At 38.5% G+C, this 27,453-nt stretch overlaps 8 protein-coding genes across 15 annotated transcripts; 5 read left to right on the top strand and 3 right to left on the bottom strand.

Moving 5' to 3' along the window:
- Positions 1-117: 117 nt before the first annotated feature.
- On the top strand, positions 118-3,789 carry AGO2 (Argonaute 2). The gene is made up of 4 exons (XM_065308334.1): positions 118-319; positions 509-1,267; positions 1,322-1,773; positions 1,834-3,789. The coding sequence occupies exons 1-4, from the start codon at positions 307-309 to the stop codon at positions 3,577-3,579; spliced, it is 2,970 nt and encodes a 989-aa protein (XP_065164406.1). The 5' UTR covers positions 118-306; the 3' UTR covers positions 3,580-3,789.
- LOC135796351 (U2 small nuclear ribonucleoprotein auxiliary factor 35 kDa subunit-related protein 2) lies at positions 3,693-5,299 on the top strand. The gene is made up of 4 exons (XM_065308344.1): positions 3,693-3,796; positions 3,899-3,990; positions 4,041-5,007; positions 5,063-5,299. Exons 1-4 carry the CDS (start codon positions 3,789-3,791, stop codon positions 5,265-5,267), a joined length of 1,272 nt encoding a protein of 423 aa, XP_065164416.1. The 5' UTR covers positions 3,693-3,788; the 3' UTR covers positions 5,268-5,299.
- Positions 5,300-5,402: 103 nt separating this feature from the next.
- LOC135796357 (integral membrane protein 2B) lies at positions 5,403-7,553 on the top strand. The gene is made up of 3 exons (XM_065308354.1): positions 5,403-5,630; positions 5,768-6,461; positions 6,535-7,553. The coding sequence occupies exons 1-3, from the start codon at positions 5,550-5,552 to the stop codon at positions 6,654-6,656; spliced, it is 897 nt and encodes a 298-aa protein (XP_065164426.1). The 5' UTR covers positions 5,403-5,549; the 3' UTR covers positions 6,657-7,553.
- Positions 7,554-7,776: 223 nt separating this feature from the next.
- LOC135796349 (transcription factor Sox-3-like) lies at positions 7,777-18,056 on the bottom strand. 3 transcript variants are annotated; one of them, XM_065308339.1, is made up of 7 exons: positions 17,937-18,056; positions 17,596-17,832; positions 14,324-14,472; positions 11,659-11,802; positions 11,484-11,565; positions 11,057-11,427; positions 7,777-8,133 (listed from the first exon to the last, which is right to left on the bottom strand). In XM_065308339.1, exons 1-7 carry the CDS (start codon positions 17,962-17,964, stop codon positions 7,819-7,821), a joined length of 1,326 nt encoding a protein of 441 aa, XP_065164411.1. In that variant the 5' UTR covers positions 17,965-18,056; the 3' UTR covers positions 7,777-7,818. The 3 variants fall into 3 exon arrangements, with proteins under 3 accessions (XP_065164411.1, XP_065164412.1, XP_065164413.1); XM_065308340.1 differs by lacking the exon at positions 17,937-18,056 and adding an exon at positions 14,957-15,205 and having other exon boundaries at positions 17,596-17,734; XM_065308341.1 differs by lacking the exon at positions 7,777-8,133 and adding an exon at positions 8,430-10,834.
- Positions 18,057-18,073: 17 nt separating this feature from the next.
- On the bottom strand, positions 18,074-20,145 carry park (E3 ubiquitin-protein ligase parkin). Of its 2 annotated transcripts, XM_065308336.1 has the most exons (8): positions 20,007-20,145; positions 19,731-19,947; positions 19,270-19,671; positions 19,069-19,217; positions 18,821-19,019; positions 18,625-18,762; positions 18,366-18,567; positions 18,074-18,281 (listed from the first exon to the last, which is right to left on the bottom strand). In XM_065308336.1, exons 2-8 carry the CDS (start codon positions 19,944-19,946, stop codon positions 18,172-18,174), a joined length of 1,416 nt encoding a protein of 471 aa, XP_065164408.1. In that variant the 5' UTR covers position 19,947; positions 20,007-20,145; the 3' UTR covers positions 18,074-18,171. The 2 variants fall into 2 exon arrangements, with proteins under 2 accessions (XP_065164408.1, XP_065164407.1); XM_065308335.1 differs by lacking the exon at positions 20,007-20,145 and having other exon boundaries at positions 19,731-19,988.
- Positions 19,928-21,560, top strand: LOC135796354 (uncharacterized). 2 transcript variants are annotated; one of them, XM_065308348.1, is made up of 3 exons: positions 19,931-20,049; positions 20,104-20,200; positions 20,284-21,560. In XM_065308348.1, exon 3 carries the CDS (start codon positions 20,286-20,288, stop codon positions 21,459-21,461), a length of 1,176 nt encoding a protein of 391 aa, XP_065164420.1. In that variant the 5' UTR covers positions 19,931-20,049; positions 20,104-20,200; positions 20,284-20,285; the 3' UTR covers positions 21,462-21,560. The 2 variants fall into 2 exon arrangements, with proteins under 2 accessions (XP_065164421.1, XP_065164420.1); XM_065308349.1 differs by lacking the exon at positions 20,104-20,200 and having other exon boundaries at positions 19,928-20,049.
- On the bottom strand, positions 21,480-22,909 carry gdl (gonadal protein gdl). Of its 2 annotated transcripts, none has more exons than XR_010549315.1 (4): positions 22,766-22,909; positions 22,535-22,695; positions 21,733-22,311; positions 21,480-21,645 (listed from the first exon to the last, which is right to left on the bottom strand). XR_010549315.1 is itself a non-coding variant. In XM_065308358.1 (4 exons), exons 1-4 carry the CDS (start codon positions 22,852-22,854, stop codon positions 21,508-21,510), a joined length of 525 nt encoding a protein of 174 aa, XP_065164430.1. In that variant the 5' UTR covers positions 22,855-22,907; the 3' UTR covers positions 21,480-21,507. The 2 variants fall into 2 exon arrangements, 1 of the variants encoding a protein (XP_065164430.1); XM_065308358.1 differs by having other exon boundaries at positions 22,175-22,311; positions 22,766-22,907.
- LOC135796352 (1-acyl-sn-glycerol-3-phosphate acyltransferase delta-like) lies at positions 22,310-27,442 on the top strand. 3 transcript variants are annotated; one of them, XM_065308345.1, is made up of 5 exons: positions 22,310-22,519; positions 25,514-25,709; positions 25,774-25,946; positions 26,002-26,493; positions 26,546-27,442. In XM_065308345.1, exons 1-5 carry the CDS (start codon positions 22,508-22,510, stop codon positions 26,867-26,869), a joined length of 1,197 nt encoding a protein of 398 aa, XP_065164417.1. In that variant the 5' UTR covers positions 22,310-22,507; the 3' UTR covers positions 26,870-27,442. The 3 variants fall into 3 exon arrangements, with proteins under 3 accessions (XP_065164417.1, XP_065164418.1, XP_065164419.1); XM_065308346.1 differs by lacking the exon at positions 22,310-22,519 and adding an exon at positions 24,082-24,509; XM_065308347.1 differs by lacking the exon at positions 22,310-22,519 and adding an exon at positions 24,979-25,022.
- Positions 27,443-27,453: the final 11 nt, after the last annotated feature.

Consider the following 27,453-nt stretch of genomic DNA (forward strand, 5'->3'; position numbering starts at 1 on the left):
ATTTGTTTTATTTTATGTTTCATGCAGCAGCGCTATCTAACGGCAAGCATCATAATTAGTAGTACATAACATTCCGAGAATACCGGAACAGTCCGAACTAATCCGATACTCACCAACAGCATATTCGGCTAGTGTGAGTGCTGACAAAAAATAAGATATCAGTGCAAGTGATTCCCAAGTTTAGTTCGTCCTAAATCCTTCGTGGAGGTGGACGCTTTTCTATGGAAATCAGTCCGGGATAAATTTTTGTCTTCAGTGTTCATCAGGAATTTTGCAACAAGATAACAGCTAATATCAACATCGACGATGTCACAAAGGGGTTAGTAGGCAATATTAATATGTTTTTATCATTTTCTCCTTCCAAAACAAGTATTGCACAATAGGTGGTATACTATTTCATCATGTATCATACCCTAATGTTATCATATTTTATGAAAATAGCAATTTAAGAAATTGTATCTGCCAGATGCCCAATTTTGTTTATGTTTTACCTGTTGTTAATTATCAGGAGGTGGAAGAGGAAGAGGCCAAGGGAGAGGTGGCCAAGGTGGTCAAGGCAGAGGTAGAGGTGGGCCACAAGATTCTCAAGGTAGAGGAAGAGGTGGTCACCAGGATAATCGAGGTAGAGGAGAACGTGGTAGAGGTGGGCATGGGCAACAAACTCCTGGTGGTGGTGCTCCACCTCAAACACAGCCACAACAAGCACCTCCACAAGGTGCTTGGGGTCAACCACGGCAACAACAACCGCCTCCGCAACAACAACAAGCTCCTCCGCAGGGTGCTTGGGGTCAACCACGACAACAACAACCGCCTCCACAGCAACAACAATTTCCTCAACAACAGCAGCAACATCCCCGACAGCAACAACGTCCCCCACAACAACAACAGCAGCAGCAGAAACGTCCTCAACAACAACAACCTTCTGCTAGTGGTGGTAGTGGTGAACCATCTACCAAATCTTCCCCCGCGTCAGTCCCAAGTGCAGGTGGCGGAGATGCATTCAAAAAGCGCGAAATCATTGCAAAAGGTGGCACTCAAGGTCGAAGGGTAGAGGTCTACACAAATCATTTCGCTATGAACTTCAGAGATATAAACCAAACTGTCTACCAATATGATGTAGTCATTGACCCAGACAGACCTAAGAAACAAATGAGAAAAGTAATGGAACATTTCAAACAGAAACACTACCCAAACATTAATCCAGCTTTTGACGGATCAAAAGCGCTTTTCAGCGTAAAACAATTTCAATTTGGAGAGTCAATTGAAGGTAAACACATTTTAATATTCACTAAGAATTCAATAGATATTATTTAAATCGCAGATACCGTCAGTGTAATGCTAGACGACCGCGCCAAAGAATACAAGGTGAAGTTGAAGCTGGTGCAGAACATAAACATGGGAGAATTGAAGAAATTCTACGAGCAATTCCGCAATGGAATCATCACTGATGCACCGCAACTGGTACTGCAAGTCATTGACGTCGTCTTGCGCCATTCGCTCTCCCTGCGTCAGATTGTCGTTGGTAGTTCATTGTTTACTCCGCCAACAACCGACAGAACTGTTAATTTGGGCGGTGGAATGCATTTGTATCGCGGTATGTATCAGTCCGCCATTTTGGGCTGGCGTCCATTCTTGAATGTCGACGTTGCGAACAAGGCTTTCCCCAGCGCGTCAAATATCATTGATTTGATCCGGGAGTTTGGAGGTGATCCTCAAGGCCAACTGCCATATTATGTCACCGAAAAATTGCAGAAACATCTGAAGACTCTTAGGGTAAACTACATTAGTTAATAAGAAATTAATTAACTATAAAATAATACTAAATTCGTTTAGGTTCAGTATGAAATCCCGAGAAATTCATCTTCCAGGCGTAATTATCGCGTCAATGGATTAAACTCGACCGCATTGGAGCATCGTTTTGAACATGAGGGTAACACAATTGATGTGGCAACCTATTACAAAAACATTAAGGGTTATCAAATTCGATTCCCGCAACTGCCCCTATTGTGGGTCGGCTCTACGCAGAATCGTGTTCTTGTCCCGGCTGAATTGTGCACAGTCTTGCCCGGTCAACCTGTAAATCGCAAATGCGATGCGAATCAAACACGTAATATGATCCGCGAATGCGCAACGCATACAGACGTACGCAAGGGTAACATTAGTCACAACGTCGCGAACGCACGCTATAACACTGATCCAGTCGTGCAGGAATTTGGCTTCTCTGTCAGTGATCAAATGGAGAAGGTTGAGGCACGCATTCTGAATCCACCACGCATCAAGTACAAAAACAATGCGGTGGCACCCGTGGGGAAGGGTGTGTGGACCGGCCGCGAGTTTATGGTCTCTGGCGTGATTAAAACCGGATGGACGGTGTTGAATCTGGAGCGGTATGTGAAGCCGCAAGATGTGCAGAATTTGATTCGTCAGGCCGAGACGTGCGGCAAACAATTGGGAATGAACATGGGCGGGTATCAGGCGTATTCGAATCGTGAGGTGCAGTTGCGACGCAACCGGGAGAAGGAGGACTTGGAGGCGATTTTCCAGGATGTGAAGAAGCGCGGTCTGGACCTGGTGTTTGTTATCTTGCCGGGTAACAACGATAGAGTCTATAGTTTTGTCAAACATGCCGCTGAGATTGCCGTGGGATGCTTGACGCAATGCATTAAGGGTCAGACGCTGCAGAAACGCATGAATGACATGACGATGAAGAATATTTTACTCAAAGTTAACGCCAAGTTAGCGGGATCGAATCATTTCTTCGAGACGCTGCCTCAAGTCATGAGGGATAACTATGTTATGCTGATGGGCGCGGACGTTACACATCCGAGCCCGGATGTGAAAGATGGCTTCAGTGTGGCGGCGGTTACGGCAAGTCATTGCCCGAATGCGTTTGGGTACAATCTCTGCTGGCGTCTGCAGAAACCCGGCCAGGAGATAATTCTCGATATGGAGGATATCACTCGTCAACATTTGATAAGGTTTTATCAACAGAACAAGAAGATGAAACCGGAGAAAATTATTGTATTTCGCGATGGTGTCTCCACTGGTCAGTTTGAGGCGGTTTTGCAGGCGGAAATGCAAGCTATTCGCAGGGCATGCACAAAACTAGAGCCGAATTACAAGCCAGCGATTACGTTTATTGTGGTACAGAAGCGCCATCATACACGGTTCTTCCCGGTTGACAAGCGCATCAGCGAGGATAGGAACTGCAATGTTCCGGCTGGAACGATTGTGGATAAGTCTATTACCCATCCGACAAGACAAGATTTTTACTTGGTGTCGCACGCGAGTATTCAGGGTGTCGCTAAGCCGACGAAGTATGTTACGCTTTGGGATGATAGTCTTATTTCGGATGATCATCTTGAGGAGTTGACTTATTACTTATGTCATATGTTTTCGCGTTGTAATAGATCTGTAAGCTATCCGGCGCCGACTTATTATGCGCATTTGGCTGCTGCTCGGGGTAAAGCGTATTGCGATGCGAAAGGCAATATTAACACGAATAATTTGGAGCAGGAGCAACGCTTATTGAAGATTAAGGAGTGTATTATTGAGCAATTGCCAATGTTTTTCGTTTAGGTTCACTTATATTTAAACGCAATTTAATTTGTAAAAGTTTTTTTATGTAGAAGAAGTGCTTATTTTCATGGGGATTTAAATTGCGAGACTTGCGCAAATATTCATTTGTTAGCTTCCGATATAACCTAACATTTTTAAAGTTGATATGAGCAGATTCAGAAAGGTTTTTGGACCCTTATACGATACGTTTAATAAAATTTCTACCAGGAATGGGGAAGTAGGTATCCTTTTTTAAAAACCAAACAAAATTCCCTTAGGAAATCTTAAAAATAAGTAAGTATTTTACGATGAGGTTATATTTTCTTAATGCCCAACCTAGACATTCGGAGTGGCGAAAACTTGCAAAGAAGGCTCAAAGACAACGCAAACGACGTATAGCAGCCATTTTACGATCAGAATTAGAATCAGAAGGTTCTTATCTACTTAGACATTGCAAACTCTTCATTAATAGCTACTTTTAGAACAATTACAAAGAGAAAAATCACCATCTTATCAAAACTTTCTGCAAGAACAGCAACAGTTGGAGGAATTCCAAGCAGCAGAAGAACTTAGAATCTCGAAAGAACAAGAAGCACTTTATCAGAAAAGAGAAAAGGAAGCACAGGAAAAATGGCGTATGTTACAACAAAAACTACAAATTGCACAAGCTGCACGAACAGCACAAAATATCAAAATCAGAGAGGAATGGGAAGCAGAACAAAAAAGATTACAGGCTTTAAAGGAAGAAAAAGCTAGGCAAGAGGAATTACGAATATTACAAGAACAAAAACTCCAGCAGAAAATTGATGAATTTATAAACAACAATGGAGAGATGCCAGACGAATTGAATCAATGTTTAGAAACAAATCCAGGAAAGATTGTTTGTCCATTCTTTACCAGAACAGGCGCATGCAGATTTGGTGATATGTGCTCCAGGAATCACATCAGACCAACAATTAGTAATATCTTACTCTTTAAGAATTTTTATTCTCACTATAGTTTGGACACAAAAGAGAATGAGCATGGTGATGCATCACTGGAGTTTGAGAATCAAGAGATCTACAAACACTTTCAGGCTTTCTTCAATGATGTTGTGCCAGAACTGGAAAATTTCGGCACCATAAGTCAGTTTAAAGTCTGTTGTAATAAAGAACAACATTTAAGGGGGAATGTGTATGTGGGTTATTCGAGTTGTCGTGAGGCTATGCGCAGTTATCGTAGATTTCACGGACGGTTTTATGCTGGCAAACAATTGAATGTTGAGTTTTGCACGATCGAATCGTGGAAGTCGGCGATATGTGGACTATTCTTTGGGAAGCGATGTCCGAAGGGTAGTGTTTGTAATTTTTTACATGTCTTTCGTAATCCGGGAAATTTGTATTCCAAAATGGACGTACAACACTCGCAAAGAACTGAAAAAGTTGATAAACATGATGATTGGAATTCCAGGTAAATTATTTTGAATTAAATTGCAATGTTGATTAAAATCAAGATATCTTTATAGCGAGAGGAGTAATTGGCGATGGTCTTCATCACCAGAAGTAATCAAAAAAGATATTGATAAAAATCGTCACAAATTCCACAAAAGAAAAAGAAGCCGAAGTCGCAGTAAAGTGAAAACACGAGAAAAAAGTAGAAGTAAGAGCAGGAGACATAGAAGTACTAGTCGAAAATCATCTAGTTCCCGTAGTAGTTCTAGACGTCGATGAAAATATATAAATTTCAAACATAAAACAATAATGTATGATGCGTTTTGTTTTTTCACTTGTTAGAAACAAAGTTCACGTGATCCAGTAGGTGCGCATGCGCGTCTATTACAGCTGACACTCTCACACCAACACATTGATGTAATTTGGACTGATTTGCGTTGTGTGTAACGCTGAGTTGTGTGTCCTGTTCCGCTATCGATTTTCGTCGCGTTTGTCAGTCAAAATAAACCTAGTAACAGCGTTAAATTCTTCGTATTTGCATCGTAATACAACAAACGCACGATGACCATCATCACCAAGCCATTGTCCGAGAAAAAGGAGGCGAAGCCTCTGACTCCCATCGTTCCCGAAAGTCCGAGTGCCGTAAGTGAAAACACCCATTTTATTACAGTTGTATTGCGTTGTAATAGTCCTATTATGCATACAGTACTATAACAAAATGCTTATCATGCTTAAAATATGCATACGCCATTTGATAACATATGCTTTTACTTATGCAGCCGGAAGATGATGTTGAATCACAAGCTGGAACCGATCCGTCTTTCATTATTCTGCGTACTCGCGCCCGTCGTGTGTCAACTGTAACAACACTATGCCTCCTGATGACTTCCCTCATCGTCGTCGGCGTTGGCATCCTCGCCGGCACGCATCTGTATCGTCAGTACCTGCGCTCGCAGGTCTTCAAGGGCTGGGCAGCTGTGCCCTATGATGTCAGAGAGGCCATGTACCAGCAGTCAAGCAACGACAATACGATGGACATGAACGAGTACCTGGAGAAAATGACCAAAGAGCTGTCCAATGAACTCAACGCTTTCCAGAACACGTTTAGAGAGGAGTTTGAGATTGACACCTACAATGGGGACTACGAGAAGATCACCGTGCCTGATTTCAAAGATGGACGCATGGGTCGATTCGTGCATGATTTCAACAACAACAAGACTGGTATCATTGACATTAGCGGCAAGCGGTGCTTTATTATGCCGCTGGATCGTAATACCACTCTGCCGCCGCGCTCCCTGCTTGATCTGGTGCAGAAAATGTGGGGGGGTTATTACAAGGTGGACACACAAATCATCCGCGAGCAGTACAGGGTAGAGATTCCGCCATTGAGTGACGATGCACAGATTGGTACCTACATTGCCGGCGAGTGTGCAGGCATGCCTATTTACAAGCTGGAGAAATACGTTTCGGGAGGTTAGTTGAATATCATCAGCCATTTTTTTTTAGTAAGTGAGTAACGTAATGTTTTGTGTATGTTTGGTTGCAGTATGGAAGCGATCTGCTGAACTTCCGAATGAAGGCAAATTCGCGCAGTTTGCAGGTAGACATGTCGTTGAACTCGACATCATGAACTTCAAGGATGTCGAAGAGTACGAAAAGAATCTTTAAGCGCTCAAAGCACATTCGGCGCAGAGAAATTTAAAGCGTTTGGAAGTGAGTAACTATATTTAGATTACAATTACCAGGAAACCAGAATTGACGCCCTCTCACAGTGACCGGGCACGGTTATCTATATATTAACACATAATTAAGTAAGCAACCAATGCATAATAACATTTCTTAACGATGTGTTTCTTTCGATTTATAAATTATATATATAAACACGTTTGATGCATTTCTGCGTTGGAACAAATCGATATATTTTTAATTGTCGCTTCGTTTTTATTCTACGACCTACGTTTTAATGGTGTATGTTTTATACTCTATCTATTGATGTTACAAATGTTACAAAATACAAACAAGACGAGAGAGAGAGAGGAGAAAATATTGAGAGAGGCCGATGGCAAAATTTGTCTATTCCGGAGGGCTGTGTTTGCATCGAGTAAGCAAAATGCAATATTTTTAAATATAAATAAAAGGGCGTGTATGTATCAACCGATGATATAAGAAACAAACAACTGTAATTGTTATTGTATTTACGCGCTATGAGTAATCCGGTTATCAGCATAATATATATATACATCCGACATACACAATTCCGAAGCGGCCGAGAGAAACGGAATCCGAAATACATATTTGAGATAAAACAGGGAATCAAGCGTATATTGAAACAATGATGGAATTTGTGTAATATTGCCAGTAAACTAATTAAATTACGCCTGTTCTTGGAGAGTAACTAAATAAACTTTTAGCTTATCATTTACTACAATTTATAGATAATATATATTTAGGTTGACTAGTTTTGTCACTGAAAGGACGTTATTAGGTACACGCACGCGCAGGGTGAGTGTCGGATTGGTTTTTTGTCAATATATTATTCTACAATAAAGAATTTAGAGGTGTAAATCTTTATTTATGTAAACAACGGCCTTGGAATTTGATTTTCCGCTTGTAAAATATGGCGGGGATGAATTTTTAAGTCAATAATGGCCAAAAATTTAAATTTACTTTTTGATTATTCATAATTGTATTTCTTTCAGCTGAAACGGCCTTAAAATCCCATTTTCCACTTGTAAATTATGGTGGAAAGTGGATTTTTATGTGAATAATGGCCAAAATCAAACATTAATTGCTTTTTTAAAACCAAATATTTAATAATTTATAAAATAACTCAAAAAGTTGCTTTCCTTTCAGCTAAAACATTTTCTACATTGTTACAACTGCCGCTATTATACCCATGCACAAAGTACAGATCCTCCAAGTCGACGGCACCCATATAATTATAATGATTTGCATGGTCGCAGGGGAATGTTACATAACTAAAACTTTCATTGTTGTCATCCTCCAGGACGATTTCCAGCGCGTCGCATTTCATTGTCTCCACGTACTTGCGTATGTACTCCTTGTGATAATCCACGTCGTTCTGACTTTTGTTTTTGCATGCATTACTTGTAGTGTAGTCCAATAGATTCTCAGCCTCCATAAACTATTTAAGATAAAAGAATTAGTAATTCAATGTTAATAGTATCAAGTACGCTAAATGGCTGCTTTGTTTGACTGACGGCGCATGGCATTTCATATGGTGTTGTACTGCACCGTAGGCAAATGCGCACGCGCAAACTTCACTTTCTGACTAAAGTACTTTAGTCACGGTCTTGGCCGTCTGTCATTAAAGTGCCACTTTTCGTGTCTCAAAACTGGGGTAGAAAAAGTATACTCGTAAATTAAACAAGTAAAATATTATTATAAACACTAGGAAAATATGGATGAAACGTAATAATATCAAATTTAATTTGTATTTATTAACACTAACAAATTGCCGTCTCTTCCGTGTATGTTAGTTATATCAGTATCAGCAATTTGTCGCTTAATAACAATTGTACTATTGATTCAATCAGAATGATCCTTTCGCAGCACACACCTCAAAATAATGCTTTTTGGTATTCTGCATCCGTGTCTCTCATTCGGCTGCTTAAATATACAATACAACATACAATTCACGATAATATATTGTTTTGATAATTTGATTAATATTGATTAATTCATCATTTATCATATAAATTGGCAATAATCGTAATGTAATGATCAAAGTATTTCTCTCCTCTGTTTTTTTTTTTCACATTACACATTGGGTCTCTGGTTGGGTGGGACACAGGGGAAATGATACAATTAATTTAAATACTTTTGTATGCAATGCATTCTTTTGTACAATATAATCTGGTGTTTTCTCTTCCTAATAGCTAGAGTTAATAATAATATTTTAATATTTAAATCTACTAATCGGTTAATTTGTCTTTTGTAAATCAATATTATTCATTACGATCACAAGTAATTCATTTACCATCATATATACTTTCATAATTTTTCTATGTTTACGCTTAAAAAACACTGGAAACCACCTTTTAGGCACTATATAACAGAAACAATTCAATAAGAATCAAATTTCGTAACTTAGCCATTAATATATTTTCATTTTGGAAGCCTGAATGTTGTTTGAAAAACTTCTTGGCAGAGAATCAATCACAAGTCAACAATAAACAGATAACGTGACAAAGGGGGGAAGCTCGTTAAATTTTCCAAACTAGAAATCAATCATTAAAACTTATTGGCCATCATCATCATCATCATATATATATCTTATCATCTTGTGAAAGTTTGATTCGTCTTAATTTTGATAAATTTTGAGATCTATTAAGGCACAACCTCAACACACGCACACTACATCGGTAATAGTGCATTACACATCAAGAGTGTTTGATTTCCACACACTCTTAATATGTAATACCACCATTTTCATCTGTTACCGAATAAATGTTTTACAATTGGTTTTACATTTAGTACAATATTTCGTTTTCCTAGCTTCACATCTTATTACAAACACTAGGCCACACATGAAAAACAACTCAGCTACATTGTTTTTTGGATTTTGGAAATCAAATTGAGCAGAAAACTTCAAATTTAAACAATCGATATTGTCTCCAAAAACAATTCGAGTGTATTTAGTACGTGGCCCGCCGTGTTTTACTTAATTGTTTCTCATTTATATCATTTCTAATGTAAATTGTAATTGTTCTTGAGTATTTCATAATTTTGTATGTGTTTTACATATTTGGTCCCAAAAATTATACACTTTAGGTATAGATTCACTAAAAATCAAACACAATTCATTAGATATTCGTGTTTACAGAGACGTTTAGACATAATATCCATATTATTTCTTCCATGATAGCACGCGTCATCATGTTTGGTAAACAAAATGGCTGCCATTACAAACATGGTGCATTCTATCATCGAAAAAACATCTTTCTAATGAGAAATGATTAAAAATCAGTTAAAAGTGAAATTATGTACTCGAAATCTTTTGTTTGATGTTTTTTTTTGTTTTGGTTTTGTTACAGTCCTTGTAGAAGGCACACATTCTCCGAATTTTTTACGCATATCAATGACAAACCAAGCAACTAAACGCATATTTATAAAAATTTGGTCATAAAATTCTCTCCACAATAAAAAATCATCATTCACTATCATTATATATCATATTTTGATTTCGCAATACTTAATACGTACCTAATTAAGTAATAATAATAATTATTCAATCAATTACGTTCAATAACATTTCATTTGTTAATCATTTGGCATATGTGTCATGTAGATTTTTCGGCTACATTCGAACTAAATTTACATTAGTATTAAGTAATTACTTATTCATGTTTTTTGGTTGATTTTTCGCTTTTTATATATTCAAATTGGTAAAATATGCATCTTTGTAAATGTTACTCTTGCTACACTTTTTTTGCATCGGTATAACGATCATTATATATAGATTTTCATATATATTACTAACTAATCGTTTTCTTCTTTTGATATAATTTTTGATATATAGATATATCTTATTTTTATATATATATATACTTTCTGTAATACACACTTGTCGTCAACTAATTTCGCTAGCTATGCACACATGCGCATTACATGCGCACATGATGCATCATCTATGATTATATATTAAAATCGTCAAATTTCAAATCGCTATTCGTGAGGAAGAAGTCTAGATAGCCTTGTTTCGGCTGCAGCCGCGGCACCGGCGGACTTTGAAACCGCCCCCGTTCGGTCGAGCCAAACGCCGCGTTGAAATCGGGTAATGACTTTTGCGGTTTTGTCGTCAGCTGCGGTGAGAGTGCTGAATTCTGCAGACACACATTACAATTATGTTTCATTCAAACACAACATTACAATAACTTAATTTAAAAGCATAGTTTGAGGTTAGAAATAAGGAAAAATCCTCAAATGTATATGATCTTCAAATGCTGTCAAATAACATGACACTTTGACGTATAACAAGTTACCTAACAGATTATAACCAAACTTTACACTAAAATGAGTTAAATTTTAAGATAATATAGACTTACCTTTTTAATTATGACATTATCTTCCTTCTCAAAAGGATTCTGAATGATTACATCCTCTTGATAAACGTCTACGTTTCCATATCCGCCATTCTGCGCATCCGATGCGCTGCCACCATTGCGGCCATTGATACTCCTATTATCCTTCCGCTCATCAAAACTATTCGATTCCGTCGGCGCTGGCGATGAATTTGCATTCGAATGCGGCGATTGCGACTGTGACTGTGATTGCGCATCGTCCGGCATCGAGTACGTCGTATCCATTTGCGTTTTTAGCTTCTCCGAGAGCGTCTCCAGCGCCTGCGTACTCGTCGGCTGATGTTGATGGTGTTGATAGGCAGACATTTGATTCGACGGTAACATAAATTGATCAGCTAAACAGAGAAATACACATTAATATCAACATAAAATTAAATTTTTATTTCCCAACCTGTTGGAGGACGCATTGGACTTGTGCTCTCGTGATAGTGCCACATTTCAGTCTGATGCTGCAGCTGCGCCATTGGATTCGTCTACAAGAATACGAAAAAAAACAAGCGCATAAAGAAAGAAATTCTAGTTGTGTATAGTAATGTGTGTTGCTTTTGCGTGCGAGGGGCAATTACCTGGAGATAAGGCTGTTCGTGTGGGGCGAGATGAATATGTTTATTGTAATGCATCGGCCCCATAAATCCATTCGCGCCGTTTCCGCCAATGGGGAAACCATTGCCGCACATGGGCGACGCAACGCCACGCATTCCATGCGACGCCTGTAAAATCATTTCATTCATATATTGTCATCGTGTGTTTTTGTTTACACAGCAAAATGTAAATTTTGAATTCAATACCGGTATTTCGGTTTACCGGTATTTTTTGTATCAAAATATCGGTATATCCTTACTAATATTATAAATGCAAAAGTCCTGATGTTTGTTACACTTTCACGCAAAAACTACTTAACTGATCATCATGTAAATTTGTACACATATTCTTAGTGGTCCCCGAAAGGTTATAGGCTACTTTTTATTTAATAAAACAAAATATTTTTGAAATAAAATAAAGAAATTGTTTAGCCAATAATACCTCTGCATCTGGCTATTTGACTACTTTAACGCCATCTAGCATTGCAGCAATGAAGCTCAAACCTAAGTACTATAGTACCATCACACTGTATTATCACACTGTATTACCGACAGCTTCGTCAACATCAAATCCAATTGACTACACTATGGAGACTGTACACTATACTTCCATAGACTATACTTTCAGCCATTTTAAACTTCTCGCCATTCAACTTCATTGTTACTTCTTCTGTGATTACAGACGCGTACGGAAGCAACTTCATTATTTTAGATATTCGCGAGCGAAGCCAAGGGTTAAAGCTAGTCAGTATATATTGTTTTTTAAAATATCGGAGCCTGTAAATAAAAATACCGGTATACCGGTATCAATACCGGTTTTGAAGTATACCGGTATTTTAAGGCTCACAATTCGTATATCGTATTATTATCGTAATAAAAATACAAAATACCGGTATACCGATATTAATACCGGTATTTCACACCCCTAATTGTTACTTGAGTTGCCTCCAACAATAACATAACAAAACAAAATAAAACAACTGACCTTGCTCAACAAACAAACTTTCCGCGAATTGTTTGCAAGGAATTACAAAACTTTTCCCTCCAGTGTAATATTTACAAGTTTAATAATTTTAAAAATTTAAATTTCTTTCAACTTATCGATCATTTGCGCATTTTGCGCATCCGGGATAAAATAAAATTGCATTTGCGTGTGGGGGTGACAGCGCACACCAGCAGACATGGGCGTCCTCTGCGCGCCTGCAGCGCTATCGACGTTAGTATCAGCTCAGGCGCGGAAGCAGGATCAGGCGGCGGCGGCACGCCACTTCACGCCACCGCCCCCGCCGCTCGCGTGCGCGCTATCGACGGCGGAAACTCGGGCGCCAGGACGCCGTCGCCTGGCAACCACCGGCACAAAATGTAGACCATCTCGGTTGCCACGAGAGACGACGGGGTCCGCGCCGTGCCGCGCCGCCGGTCGACGGACGCGCATCGCATCATCGGATATCGATGGAGCCGCGCGCCCGCGAATTTCATATCGGCGGCGGCGGTAGTAGACTAGTTACACACCGGCGTCGGCAGTGTGGAGGCGGCGGCGGCGGCGGGAGCGGCCGTCGTCCAGATAAGGAAGCCCCTCTGGTGTCGGGCCCAATATATTGATTGCAACCCTACAATACGTTCTCTGTCGTGCACGCGCGCACGCTACCACTGCCGCCTCATGCTTTATCTACGACACATTTTTATCTCCGGAACCGTATCTCTGGTGCTGGCGCGCGCTATGGCGCAAGATTATATTTTATCAAGCGTTAAAAAGCCAAAATCGAAATGCGCAAACTTTCAAACTTTCAAACAGACGGGCAGAGAGACACAGTGCGCGACACAAATTTTGCTCGAAACTTTGCGTCCGCGTGGCGGCTCTCCTTGGCCCCTTTCACCTTTGCAGCGGCAAAGCCTTTAAGTATTATAGATTTCCCATTCAAGGACTCCGTAATGTGTGATGCGCGTGCAACGTGCAAAATTTCATTTGTTTTCTATATTTGTACCAAAGGGATAATCAATATTTCAAATTTTGACATTTTTGACATTTGTGAGCAGGTTTAAGGCAGTTTTAACGTTTATTTCTAATTTTAAACTGGGTTTTAGGGTAAAATAAGTGAGAAATATGTACAATATGTTGAACAATCATCATTTTCTAATTGCTTCTTACTTATTTTAAGTTTTGGAGGATAATTTTTGTTTTTCTCATTGTGTACATTATTTCTTTGCTCATCTGTCAAAACGTTTGATATTTTTGACATTTGACGCGTATTAATGCAATTTTAAAGTTTATTTTAATTTTAAATTAGTTTTTAGCGTAAAATAAGCGTTATATGTGCATAATATGAACAATAATCTAATTTATTTAAATTTTTATATTTCCAATGATAAATTGTCAATTTTTCTTATTAAACACACATTATTTCTCCATTCAACTGTCAAACTTTTGACATTTTTGACATTTGACAGCGTATTAATGCACTTTTAAAGTTTATTTATTATTTTAAATTACTTTCCATCGCAAAATATTAATAATATGAGTATAATATGTTCAACAATTCAATTTTTTTAATTTTATCCTTTCAAAGGATAATTTTGTAATAAATACTTGAAATATTTGTTTAGACTAGTTTTACCTAGTTATAGATACATCTAGATACATATATCTTACCATCATAAATTGATCATCCTGCTCCGGTAGGACCCAAGGCTGCGTGCGGCGGGCGGCGCGCGTGGCAGGCGCCACCCCCATGGAGCGCTCCCGATTGGCGTCGCGCATGGCCTTGCGGATCCGCGCTTCCTTCGGATTGTACACGTAGTCTGCAAAACACCCACACACAAACATTATATATACACCACCAGCGAGAGAAGCGGGAATCCCGGCGGTGGTTACACCCACCTTACAACTTACACACACACAGACACACAAATCGCAAGCAACTAAATCTAATAATATTTACATTTAAATTTTCGCGCCGCGCGCGCTCACAAATTTCATGAATGATTCCGAAATTAATTTCAGCATGCACGTACGTAGAAAAATCAATTGAATACCAATCGATATTGCGATTGGCGGCAAGGTCGGATACGGATATGCCTCTGCCATGCGTATATATGCCGGTTTAATTGCAAGAATCAATTACATTAGTAACAACACACAACATGCCATCGCTAAACATTGAGTGATTGAGTAACCGCACACACGCGTAAAATATTCGTCAGCATTGTTTCGCAATAACGAATTAAACTAGTTTAACGCCTAGATCTTGAGTTTTTTGTTTGTTTGTTTTGCTTTGAATCATACCTGGAAAAGGCGGCGCACCACATTGCCAAGGATGCGACGAGTAATAGGGGGTGTTGCCGTAGTAGTCCGAAGGATACGGCGAGTTGTAGTACTCGCCGCCGTGGTACTGATGCGGCATCTGGTCGAAATACTGCGGCATGCCGTAGTAATTGTTCTTGTACGGCATGTAATTGCAGCAATCCATTTTTTACGCACACACTTTGATTATTAATTATATCTCAAATTGGAATTTTAAACTCGCACCAATCACTAATTTCAAATTTTAATAAAAATTAAATTAAACACAAATATTAATTAATTAGAAGAAACCTAAAACAGGTACGATTTATAAATGTTTTTTTTTGTTTAAAATTTTTAAAAATTTTAATTTAATTTTAAAATTTAATTATTGGCACATTGACACCACCCACTATAAAATTTTCTCGCTCTGCTTGCATTCGATAGTTTCTAATAATTTTCAAAGTGCAAAATGTGTGGCGGCTGCGAGCATGGTGTGATCTGCGTAGCGCACGAAACGAGAATGTGCGGAAGAAGTTTTCGCGCCAAGCGCCGCGGCCGGTGTGCGGTGTGCAAACGTGCGACGTCGGCGTCGCGGCATGAGTTGGCGTGTGTGTGTGTGTGTGGTGTGGGGGCGAGAGAGGCACACACAGCGCGACGCGGATCGCCGCCGCCGCCGACTGAAGCGTCGCGGCCGGTGATCAATACGCAGAGGCCTCACCTACCTACACCCCGCCGCCGACTACGGCGGCAAGCGGCGGCGGCAGCGCGCGCTCGCGTCTCTGCAACGCCCGGACAAGTGGGTCATAGTCCGCCACGCGACCCACGCAAGTGTCAGCTGTTTTTGCCACCTCCGCGCGCGCGCTCGCTCGCGGAAAAACATCGATACGCACACACATCACACCCCGCCTCTGCCTCTACCGCTGCCGCCGCCGCCGACGCCTGCATGCATGCAACCAACACAAACCGCCTCCGCCGTGCGCAAAAATCATTACATCCAACAACGAATTAAACGCATTACCAACTACTACAACTCTATACGCAAATTAAAAAAAAATTATTACCAAACATTTGCACCTAGTTAAATAAACAAATAAAACAATTGCGGCATTCCACGCCGTCGAGTCAACGCGTGCATGTTAAACAAACAATCGATCAGGTTGCGTCTTTATGCTAATCGCCGTTGGACGACGTTATTGTCTGCGCCGCCGTCGCTTGTCGATTATTATACGCCGATAATTGCGTACGTGGTGGCGGCGGTGCGACGCGCATATAATTACTGTTGATAAGTCTCTTCGTGCACTGGCGGCGGGCGGACGACGCACAGAGCGCAAAGCAACACGTTGTTGCCGATTGAATTCGGCATCGCGTTGCGCCAACGGCGCCCCGGCTATGAATGAAACTTAATACGCGCGCCGCATAGCTGTAAACAAAACGACGTGGACGACGCGGGGTAGTAACACTAGTCACACTACTAATCAAAACAGACGGGAATAGTTATCGCGATTTAATGTCTCATGTTATATAATACGAGAAGTTATCGTAGTGGAAAATATTTAGAAGTAAAACATTGATTTTTTGGACCAAAATGCGTAAAATTTAACGTTTTTTTGAGACTTTTGATATAAAAGTGCGTTGAATCACTTTCTTAACTTTGGTTATGTCAACTATCAATAAAAATTCATTTCCTGGGTTGAATATCACAGAAAAATCATGCGTTTTTTAAAAAGTAAAGACTTCATCATTAAAATTAATAAAATTGTATTAAAAAAGGTTTGAAGTTAGTAACACCAGAAAAACGTATTATTATGATAAAAATGCATAAAATATACGTTTAAGGCTGTCAATTAGTTATACTTTGACATAGGAGTGTGATACATAACCTTTTCTGACATTTCAAATGCCAACTGTCAAAAAACACATGTTTTGTTGCTTTATTTTGCTGAAAATTCAGAAATTCAGCTTCTAAGTAGTCTTCCAGCAATACTTTGACGCAATAGTGTATAACATAACCTTTTTTAACATTTAAAATGTCATCTGTCAAAAAATACATTTTTATAGGTTAGATTTGACTATTAAACATTTTCAAATATTTTTGTACAAAAATCAAGTAAAATCAAAGTTTTACACTCGCAGAAAGACTAATTCTGAAAAATAATTACTTTTAAATTCATTTTATTCAATTTTCTGCATTTCCTCCCCTCCCGACCTGCGATCAATAAAAAAACCAGCCTACATTCTATATTTATCGATGAATGTCAATTTGTTCCTACTTCTATTTCAGTTAATCCCCGCGTGCAAAAGTTATAAACTGCTATCGACCAGACGCGCGCGTCTATTCCCCGAATGCACACATCGTGACACATTTCAGGATGCACTCGCGACTCGCAAGTCTGCAAAAGGCCTGCGCGCACGCGACACAACCCTTCTCCTCTCTTCAAACACCCGCGCCACCACCCCTGACGTCTTGTTCAGCGCCGCGAGAAAGGGTTTCAATTGATTTGCATCAATCCTGGCGCGCAAAGTGCGCCGCGAGGGTGCACAGAGCCCGCGTGCTGAGTATCGAACCGCGTGCGCCTCCCTTTTCACCCCCTCGGCTCTCGCAAAGCCAATTTCGCCAACAAATTGATTTCTCAACTCACCGGGATACTTCTCCTTGTGCGCGGCGTCGACTTCCTTCGCCATCTCGTAGTAGCCGCCCTTCGCCTCGCGGTCCAGCTCCTTCCAACCTCTGCCCAGCCGCTTGCTGATTTCCTTATTCGAGTCGAGCGGAAACTCGCGTGCCATCTTTTTTCGATTCGCGTTCGCATAGAGCATGAACGCGTTGGCGGGCCGCGGGATTTTCGCCGGCGGTTGGCCGCCATCGATCTGGATGTGTTCTGTGTATACACGCGCCCAGGACGAAATAAAAACATATGAAAATAAAATCGCAACATGAATATGTATACACGCGGGCGCAAAACTATTCGCAAAACGCACGCACGTGGAATAATCTCGCAAGCGTATTCCATTGTAATTAGTAATTCTTGTAAACGATTCGATTCTTGCAGCGCGGGGGGAACGGGAACGCTGTGCGCGCCGACAATATGTCACTTGATGTGAAACAAAACTGTGTTGCCATTGTTGTTCCCAAGGCATACTGCGTTTATTTCATATCAATCAACAACTTTATTGAGATTTCCTACACATCTATCAATAATGATTGTACAATCATATTGTTAGCCAAACCAATGACTAGCCATACAATCCGTCGACCATTCCACTTGGCATACCCAACACCAATGGTACCCGCACCCGGCTCTCGTACATATCATATGCATACATCCACCTGAAACGGCAATTATCGATTGTGAAACAAAACACTCAACCAAATGATCATTAGAAAAGTGATAGAATTTCGTGTAATACGAACCGTCGCGTTCGGTCGGCGTCCTACATTTGGGGCACGGTTTCGTAAGAACCTTGATGGCCACTTTGGAGGCTTCATCCCAACGCGCGTCAGCGGCGCGCGCCGGATCGACGCTGTACGAACAACTCCCCGCCGAGTTTGTCACATCAGGCGTGCGGCATTCCCCGATGTGGTATCCTTGCAGGCACATTCGACAAAACACATACTATGATGGGTTAAATTTGATTAACCTATGTAAAATACAAGATGGCGATATAATTACCCCGCAACCATTTATACACGTTATTTTAGTACAGTCGGCGTCCGCTAGGATACCCATACCGCATCCTGGTTGCGGACAAAGGACGCCACCGGCTTGCAGGACGAATTCTTCGGTTGCAAAACGTTGATATTGATCGTACTGCGCAAAATTCACAAATAAAACATATAAATTTATAAATTTCTTAATGTTATTATACTTGTTGGTCGGTCAATAGTCTAAAATGGTGGATTTCAGTAATAAAAGAGTCTGCGCATCCGGCAGGACATCCTAATGTATAACCAAACTCCGGATGCTGCCAGAATTGTCGATCCATCAGGCGCGTGCGGCAATACTGCCGAAAACAGTCCAAACAAGTCACGTGTCGTTCAGCACATTGAAAAACAAAGACAGGATCACTGAAAACATCAATAAAAATCAAAGTTATATTAAAATGCTAAATATTACCAAACATCAGCGCAAGCCAAACATGGAACTTCCATAATATTCGGTCGTATGTGATACAATGGCACTGATTGATCTTTTTCGCCCAGAGATGTGTGCTCGGAACATTTAAAGTAAAATTCGGCAAAAGTTGGTTCGACATTTTGTAAAATCTTTAAAAAATTGAGGTTAGAAATTTAACTGTCAAAAATTAAAAAATATTACATTAGCGCAATTTTCATCGGAATTCTCGCATAATCCTGTGATTCTCTTTGGTTCCAATACATCTTCCCATCCTTGCGGATCCCAGTGTACGGTAAATGCGCCGCTTTTACAAAAATGACAGCGCACACGAATTTTTCCCGATTTTAAAGCTTTGCATGTTGGACAAAACACAAAAAAATGTACTCTATTCTTAACTACATCAGAAGTATCTGATATATTGTGAACAGTTTCTACATCATCTTCTGATGTAGAAAATGTCAGATCTGATAATGTTTCACAGAGTGGTTTTGATCCTGACTCTTCCTCAACTTCTTCCTGTAAACTTGTTGATTGACTAGGCAATTTGATCCTTTTGTTTATTTTCACTGCATGTAATATACTCTGTTGACCCAAATCACATTCCTATAATATAAAAACTTTAATATTTTGATATTATATTACATAATTTGATATAAACTAACTGATAGCGTAATTGTATCTCCCAATTCTTTGCCAGCAAATATAATTTTAACTTCTTCAGGCTCCAGTCCCAATTGTGGTGCAACCAGTTGTTTAACATTCTTGATATCCCATTGAGGATCCAAGTCGACTGATAGTGATTTACCAGTGTTTGTTTTTATGTAGATGTTGAGTGAGTTTGTGAGTTTGTTTTTGCCAAACGAGAAAAACTGCAGCATGCTATGTAAAATATTTCTTATGAAGTTAAGCAAGAAACTCATCACAATGGCTGTACGTACGCGAATTGTCACAAGCGGCACGATGTCTATTCTTATCAAATAGGTAAAAATAACTTGTTTATATCATTATTTTAAACTCATTCTGCGGATGTTTTAGGTTAACAGAATCAAATAGAAATATTTTCCTGGTTTGATATAGGCAACCAAGATTACGAATAAAAGCTCAGGACTGATATTATTTTTAACCTGTAAAAGTTGAGTTTTGTTTATTGACACTTTCTTATTAGTAAAACAGTACAAGAAATTTTAATTTTTATTGGTTCTTTTGGTGTTATAGCAATGTCTGATTCAGATTCAGACGATGGTTTCGCCAATTTGATTACGAATAGTGAAGAAAACTTCTGGAAAACATATCAGACAGCTCCAAAAGTTGAAGAACCCAGCAAACCATTAAATTTTTATAAAACAAATGATAATTCGGTTAATACACCATCAACTTCAGGCACATCTTCTAATATATCAAAAACAGTCAGTGATAATACAACAAATGTTTCTTCAAGTGGTGATTTGAACAGTTTTAAACCACAAAACAATAAAAGACTATCAACATCACCAGCAGGAGAAATACATGAAGCAAAACAACAAAAGATTCAAAATGAAAGCGCCCATACATCAGAAGATGATTCACCTAAAGCAAGTAGTAGTGCCAGGACAACAAAAAGAAATCTTTTGAGTTCAATACTTGTAACATTATCAAAACCAATGGATTGCACTCCTGATACAACTGAAAGTCTAGAAACAACAAATGAACAACCATCAAACACTTCAAAAAAGATTGGTAGAAGAAAAAAGGCAACAAAATCAACTAGAAAACAACCAAAGCGAGGAGCACAAACACCTCAACAACCAACAACTAGTCTTTTATCAATTCCTTCTCCTAATTCAATAGATACAAATAATTTTGAAACCCAAATTGATGATCCGTCGAAAACACCGCCACGAGAACCACGAACTGAAACCTATTCGAATCGAATAATGAACGTAAAAGTCCTCTGGAAATCATTATACCTAAAAATATTCAAAATCAAACGATTCACACCATTACAACGCATCATAGACCACTTTGCAACCGCAGAAAACGTCGATCCCAAACACATTTGCTTCAGCATCAACGATAAAATCATCAACTTAAGTCAACACTCATGTGTGACACTAAAATACAAACCGCATGAAGAAATAGAAGGCGGCGTGCTGGACAGCGATGGTCCACAGACAAAGTTTTCAACCAAAGAAGAACACGGTGTTAAATTAAAAGTGCGCCTCAATAAACAATCAGAACTAATAATCCTCCCAGAGGATATTTTATCAGAACATTTATACGCGCAAGTTGTGATAAAATTCGGCATTGATTTCGGCCGTTTTAAATTAGAATTCGATGGAGAAATCATCAACTTTTCGGATACAATCAAAGAAACCGGTTTGGAAAGTGGTGATTGTATAGATATTTTGTTATAGGATAGATTAAAAAGCAGATTTTTAGAAAAAAATTAAATTTAACTTATTACGCAGGTATTTTCATATTACTAAGACGCAGAATAAAGTCTAACAAATGCATTTGTACCTTTATATCGATCACATTCTTGGTCGCGAAGAAACCGGGCACTCCTGCTTTCGCCAGCGTCGTTTGTTGATCATTCACCTGAAAAAAAATTGAATTTTTTGTTGTTTTGCGTCAAAATAATGCGTAATGCGTAAATTTCGCCATGTGCAGATGTGCAGAACTGACCTTCCCTTACTCTAAACGCAAAAGGGCGGAGCTTACAAGATTTCAAACTGTTTTTTACCCTTAAATTCAAAATTTATAACTTGAAATTTACAAAACTACAATCATTATACTATTTTTCATGTTTTTACTTGTTTTGTAAATGAAATTAAACGCTTGTTAAGATGCAATTAAACTTCCGCGATGCGTATAATTGTGTTTACGATTTGAAATTACCAACGCGCACGCCGCGCACTTTATTGATTCGAAAATTTCAAGGCTGAGTTGGATTATTGATTCTCCCACTGCCGGCCAGCGGCAAAGCTGCAGTGCAACCCCAACAGCACACACCACCCCACAGCATGCTTATGTAACACACTCTTGTGCTTTGCAGGGTGACTTGTGTGCCTGTAACCTAAAATCTGCACACAGAACTCTGTTGCAAAGAAGAAGAGCTGCAACTCACCTTCTCATCCAATTCAATCACCAAAGACATGTCAAACTGTTTCAAGTCAATCCTCTGTGTCTCCACCAATTCCCGCAGCAGCTGCACCTTCTCCTCGCCGGTGAGGTCCGTGCGGCCGGCGATTTCCTCCTCGGCAACTATTAATTACAACAATTAGACAATATAGTAACATGAAAAGGATCAAAAACGAGCGGTGCTGTGAGTGTGCTCTGAGTTGTGATGATAATCTAGAGTGTTATTAATACATTTGCAACATTTGCAACTATTTTAACAACTTGTTATGATGTTGTTTAAGTAAAGTTTGAATTTAGTGTTATAATCAAAGTTACTACAATGGAAATAAAGGTAATGTTGGCTTACTTTTTTGTTTGTTGAGTAATTGAATGCGTTTTTGGAACATGTGCTGTTCGGTTACGTTTTGAATGTCCATTAGACCTTTGACTATTTCGAAAATTGTTTCGTTGAGTAAACTGTTTGCCAGGCTTGTGAGTAATTCATAGGGTAAACGCATCTGATACTTTCTATAAGAAGAAATAATTGTGATTTTAGTTAGATTGAAGGATAATTTATGTTTTGATGTGTGATACATACGCCGGTAAATCGCGTGACATTTCCTGTAGTTGTTCTAAAAGAAAATAAAGCTTCTTTTGGAGCACTTCAGGGCTTTCGCTTTGCTCCATCGCGGTTTGAATGATCAAGTTTTGACAGGTTAGGTGCAAAGTAATGTAATTATAGTGTTAGAACAGTTGCCTATATCAAACAAAAAAAAAACTAAATGCGCAGAAATTAATAAAAAATGACGAAAAAACAATCAAATAATATAAATAATTAATGTATTTTATTAAATTACACGTAAATATAGTCAAAATATTCATATTAATAATATTATTCTAGGTTAGCTAATTAGGTTACGTAGGTTTTATAGTTCCCACAAAAATTACTTCATAAATTGCTATATTATTGCTTCTTGAATAAAAAGGATACAAATAAGTCATTCAAAAGTTGTTTTGCACCCACTTAATAGATGCATTAATTTAAGCCATGCAACAACAACACATTTTTTTGCGCAAACAACTTGATGTGTATTAAATAATTGCTCTGTTGCAATGTCTGCAGTCTACTAAAAATAAACTAAGAAAACAGGACTACTATGCACACAACTTTTTTGTTCTACTTTGGGAATGTCAATTTATTGAACTGTGTAATCAATAAATAGACGCCAACGGAGCTATCAATACATTTCATGCCTTTTTTCTTGCGTTTATCGGCATGTAACTCAAGTTGTTTCCGTTTAGAAGGTTAAGTAATAAATAATAAAAGTAAAACTAGCTTAAGTACATAGTATTAAGGACCAAAAAGTATAAAAAACATATTTTACTATCTCCTTAATAAAATTCAGTACAAATTATCACTTAAAATATAAATTTTTAAGGGTTTTTTGCTTTTTTATGTTAAATTTGTTATAACTTTTAAACAAAACAAGCTAGAGACGCCATTTTTGTTCCAGTTGATAAATAATGAAGTAAACTATGCAATAAACTCTTAACAAATGAATATTTTCCATTCATTTTCCTATAATAAGCAAAAAACAAGGAAAGTTTTTGATTTTCTTGCACCGTGTTGATTTGCATAATAAATTAGCACTTTCTTGTCGATTTTATGGCTTAATGAGTGCTTGGCTGCTTTCCTGCAATTACTAACGAGCCCATTTGCTAAATTAGCTCAACCTCAACAACATTTAAGGCCTAACACACTTTACGCCACTCTTGCACACGTGAAAGTAAAAACATACACTCACATCAACGCAAAATTTGCACTGACTGCTCAACCGACTCTCATGGAGACCGATTTCCCTATTTTCAAATAGCAGAGAGGCAAGAGTGCATTATTTCATGGCACACATATTTTCACCACGGTCAGTTGTTCATCTGTCGCGCGTTGCGTCGCATCAAACTTCATCGACAATCGTGCCAATTTACAATCATTGCAATTCGGTCATTTTCTACAAAACATGTTGTTAATTACTAGAAAAACATAATAAGCAACATTAAACTAAAAAGTTTTGTGTATCTCGCAACTTTATTCACTTTTTAATTAAACTTGTGTTTTATTTGTTTTAATCTCGTTTATATACTAGTGCACCGGTAGTGTACTCGTATGTCTGTTCAGTTCCAATAAATTACAATCAATTGAGTGAACGTGTCGAGCAGTGGCGGCAGCGGGGATGAACGTTTAATTAAAATATTAAATAGTGTACAATCAGTGTGGAAGTTATTCACTGCGCACGAATGTCGCGTTTGCGGTGACATATCAGTTTTGCCTATAAATACAACACGTAAGTTGCACAACAAGACAAAATCTGTGAACTTGATATCGAAATAGAACACGCAAGTATGCGAAAATTAAACGTAAACTAAATGTGCTTTTCATCCATTGACATCATTAGTATACTAACTGCGCATGCGCATGTTTGAAACAATTTGACAGCTGACGCATGCACACATTGTGCGTAGTTTCAATCAGAAATTATATCAAATACATGATAAATTGATAAATCATTGCGTTATTATTTTGTTCACAGCGTTAACGAACCATGAAATATTACATTATTCAAATATACTGCTTGTGTACAATATATTTAGCGGTTCTATTAAAATATTCAAATGTAAACTTATTGTATTCGATTTCCGGCGAGATAAAAATGCATTAATTACATTGATTTAGTTTATTCCTGACTCATATCCGATAGGGAATGTGACAGAGTTTAATTTGAAGTTGTTTATTTAATATTCCAGTGTATCAAGTTTGTGTGTACTGTGAGGTTCAAAGTTTTCTTGTTTTTAGTAAAGTGGGTATAGAAATAAAAATCACAATACATAATCCATCATTTTTTCTGATAATCTGAATATCAGATGACAATTTTTGAACTTTTATCGACGAGAATAAACAACAAAGTTGTAATTTTCATCTGTATGCACGCAATATAATTCGTATTCACTCATGATTGCATAATTATTGCAGTATAAACATGCAATTAAAAAAATACAGCGGTTAATTGCAACAATTACTAAACCTGCCTTTTAGTTTGCTTCTATTTTTTCCCTCTCTCTTAAGTAATGAGTTTTATTTGTTTGTTTAGTGTGCAATTAACAATCGATTCTATTAATACAATGTAATCCATTATCAGAGATCTGATAATCACTTTATCAAGCACATGCAATTAACGAAAATAGATTTTTTTGTTTGATATCAATTTGTGATTTTATTAGCGCGAATTCTGTTCAGTTTGTTGGTTTCTGTTGGTCGAACAAGTCGATTGAATAGTTGATTTTGTTTTAGGAAGAAGAAAAAGCATCCAATATGGATTTGAAGCTTCGCCTCGCGAAGATTATGTACTTTTTCTTCGCGATATCGTTCTTCATCAGTGCGTTGGTCACGTGTGGAGGTGCGATGACCATTCTGCTCATTGTTTGGCCCTTCAGTAAGCCATTATATAGAAGAATAGTATCTTATTTTGGTTACACAATGTTTGCACGTAAGTTGAATTAAATTTACGTTGATTTGGTTGCCTATATATAAGGTTATGTATGTTTATACAGAAGCAGTATTCATGTTACGATATTGGTCAACGGCTGATCTAAAGCTGTACATCGACAGGGAAGTGTACGATAAGTATTTGGGCAAGGAGCATTCGCTCTGCATATTAAATCACAGCGGTGAATTGGACTGGATAATTATGTCTGCGTTATTAGACAAGCTCAATATTCTCGGTGTAAGTTTGGTTGCTGACTATGCACAAACTTATATTATAACATTTTAAATTTTAGAATGTGAAAGCTTATATGAAAAACGCAGTGAAATTCATTCCGTTCGTCGGCTGGGGTTTCTATTGCTGTGAGTTCATTTACCTGACAAGATCGTTCGAGAAAGACAAGATTATCCTCAAAAAGAGTGCTCAAGATCTTTCCGAGTATGAAGATCCTATAACTATTCTACTATTTCCGGAAGGAACGCGTTTCTCTCCCAAGAAGCACGAGGAAGCGTTGAAGTTTTCGCGCGAGCGCGGCCTGCGGGAGATGAAGCATCATTTAGTGCCAAGAACAAAAGGCTTCACAACGAGCGTGCCATACATGAAGGATAAGATTCCAGCGCTCTACGACATCGAGATTGCTTTCGATGGCGTCAAACCGACAATCACGAATATGATCAAGGCGCGCAGGTTCAATGTGCACATGTATCTGCGGCGAATTCCAATGGCGGAGGTGCCCGACACCGAAAAGGAGCAGGATCTGTATTTGCGTGATATGTTTTATCGAAAAGTAAATGTTTAAATGTAATTTATCATAAAAAACTGATTTAAAATGTTTTTAGGATGAATGCATGGAGAGTTTTCGTAAAACCGGAGACTTTTTCAAATTGACAAATCAACAACCGCTGGATCCGATCACGATAGAGCCGAACGTGAATTGTCTGTACAATGTGATATTCTGGTTCATCGTATCGCTCTCGCCGATCATCTATTTCCTATTCAAGATGCTGCTGAGCAAGCAGTATTTGTACTTTGTTATATTTATAACGTGCATTGGTTTGGGCTTCAGGGTATTAGCAAAGTCAATAGACAACATGGAAGTGAAGGATACGAAGTTAAAGAAGAACAACAACGTGGAAAACGGCGAGAAAATTAAGTCGTCTTGAATCTGCACACACACACATTATTACACACACACTGAAACACCGGCAACCAATCTGTCCAAAGAAATGAAACAAATGCACTTAAGTACTCTAACTACACGTACATTCTCAGTATGATACCAACGGATGAAGATGGCGCATTTTTTATATGTACTCAATACGCTGACGGTGCAAAAATGATGAAGATGAAGATTATTATTAACCAAAAGCGCGTTTATGCCGCGATTTTGACCAACATGTATACTGTACCTTTATATCATTTATTAATTCTATAAATTAACATATAAATTATTAATCATGTAATTGATTAAGACAGTTTTAAACGTTGATAAACATGTTACGAAGGCATCGCACTCTAGTCGAAACTACAAATTCTTAGAGCAGCTGGTTATTATATAAAATTTTTCCAATTTTGAATCGAACGCCGCACATTTTGATGCAATCAAAGCGGCGAGATTTGTTCAAAAGACTTTGGATAATACTGTTTTAATGTTACGAAAGTTAATAATCAGTAACTCAAAACAATTATGTACTATTATGTATGACACTTGAGGAATAAAAGTAATTTATTTTTAATTCTGTGCAAT

Source organism: Atheta coriaria, unplaced genomic scaffold, assembly GCF_025399875.1.
Source record: "Atheta coriaria isolate IRGN ID8LTWV9N9 unplaced genomic scaffold, Caltech_Dcor_3.1 hic_scaffold_7_pilon, whole genome shotgun sequence".
NCBI classification, from domain to species: Eukaryota; Metazoa; Arthropoda; class Insecta; order Coleoptera; family Staphylinidae; genus Dalotia; species Dalotia coriaria.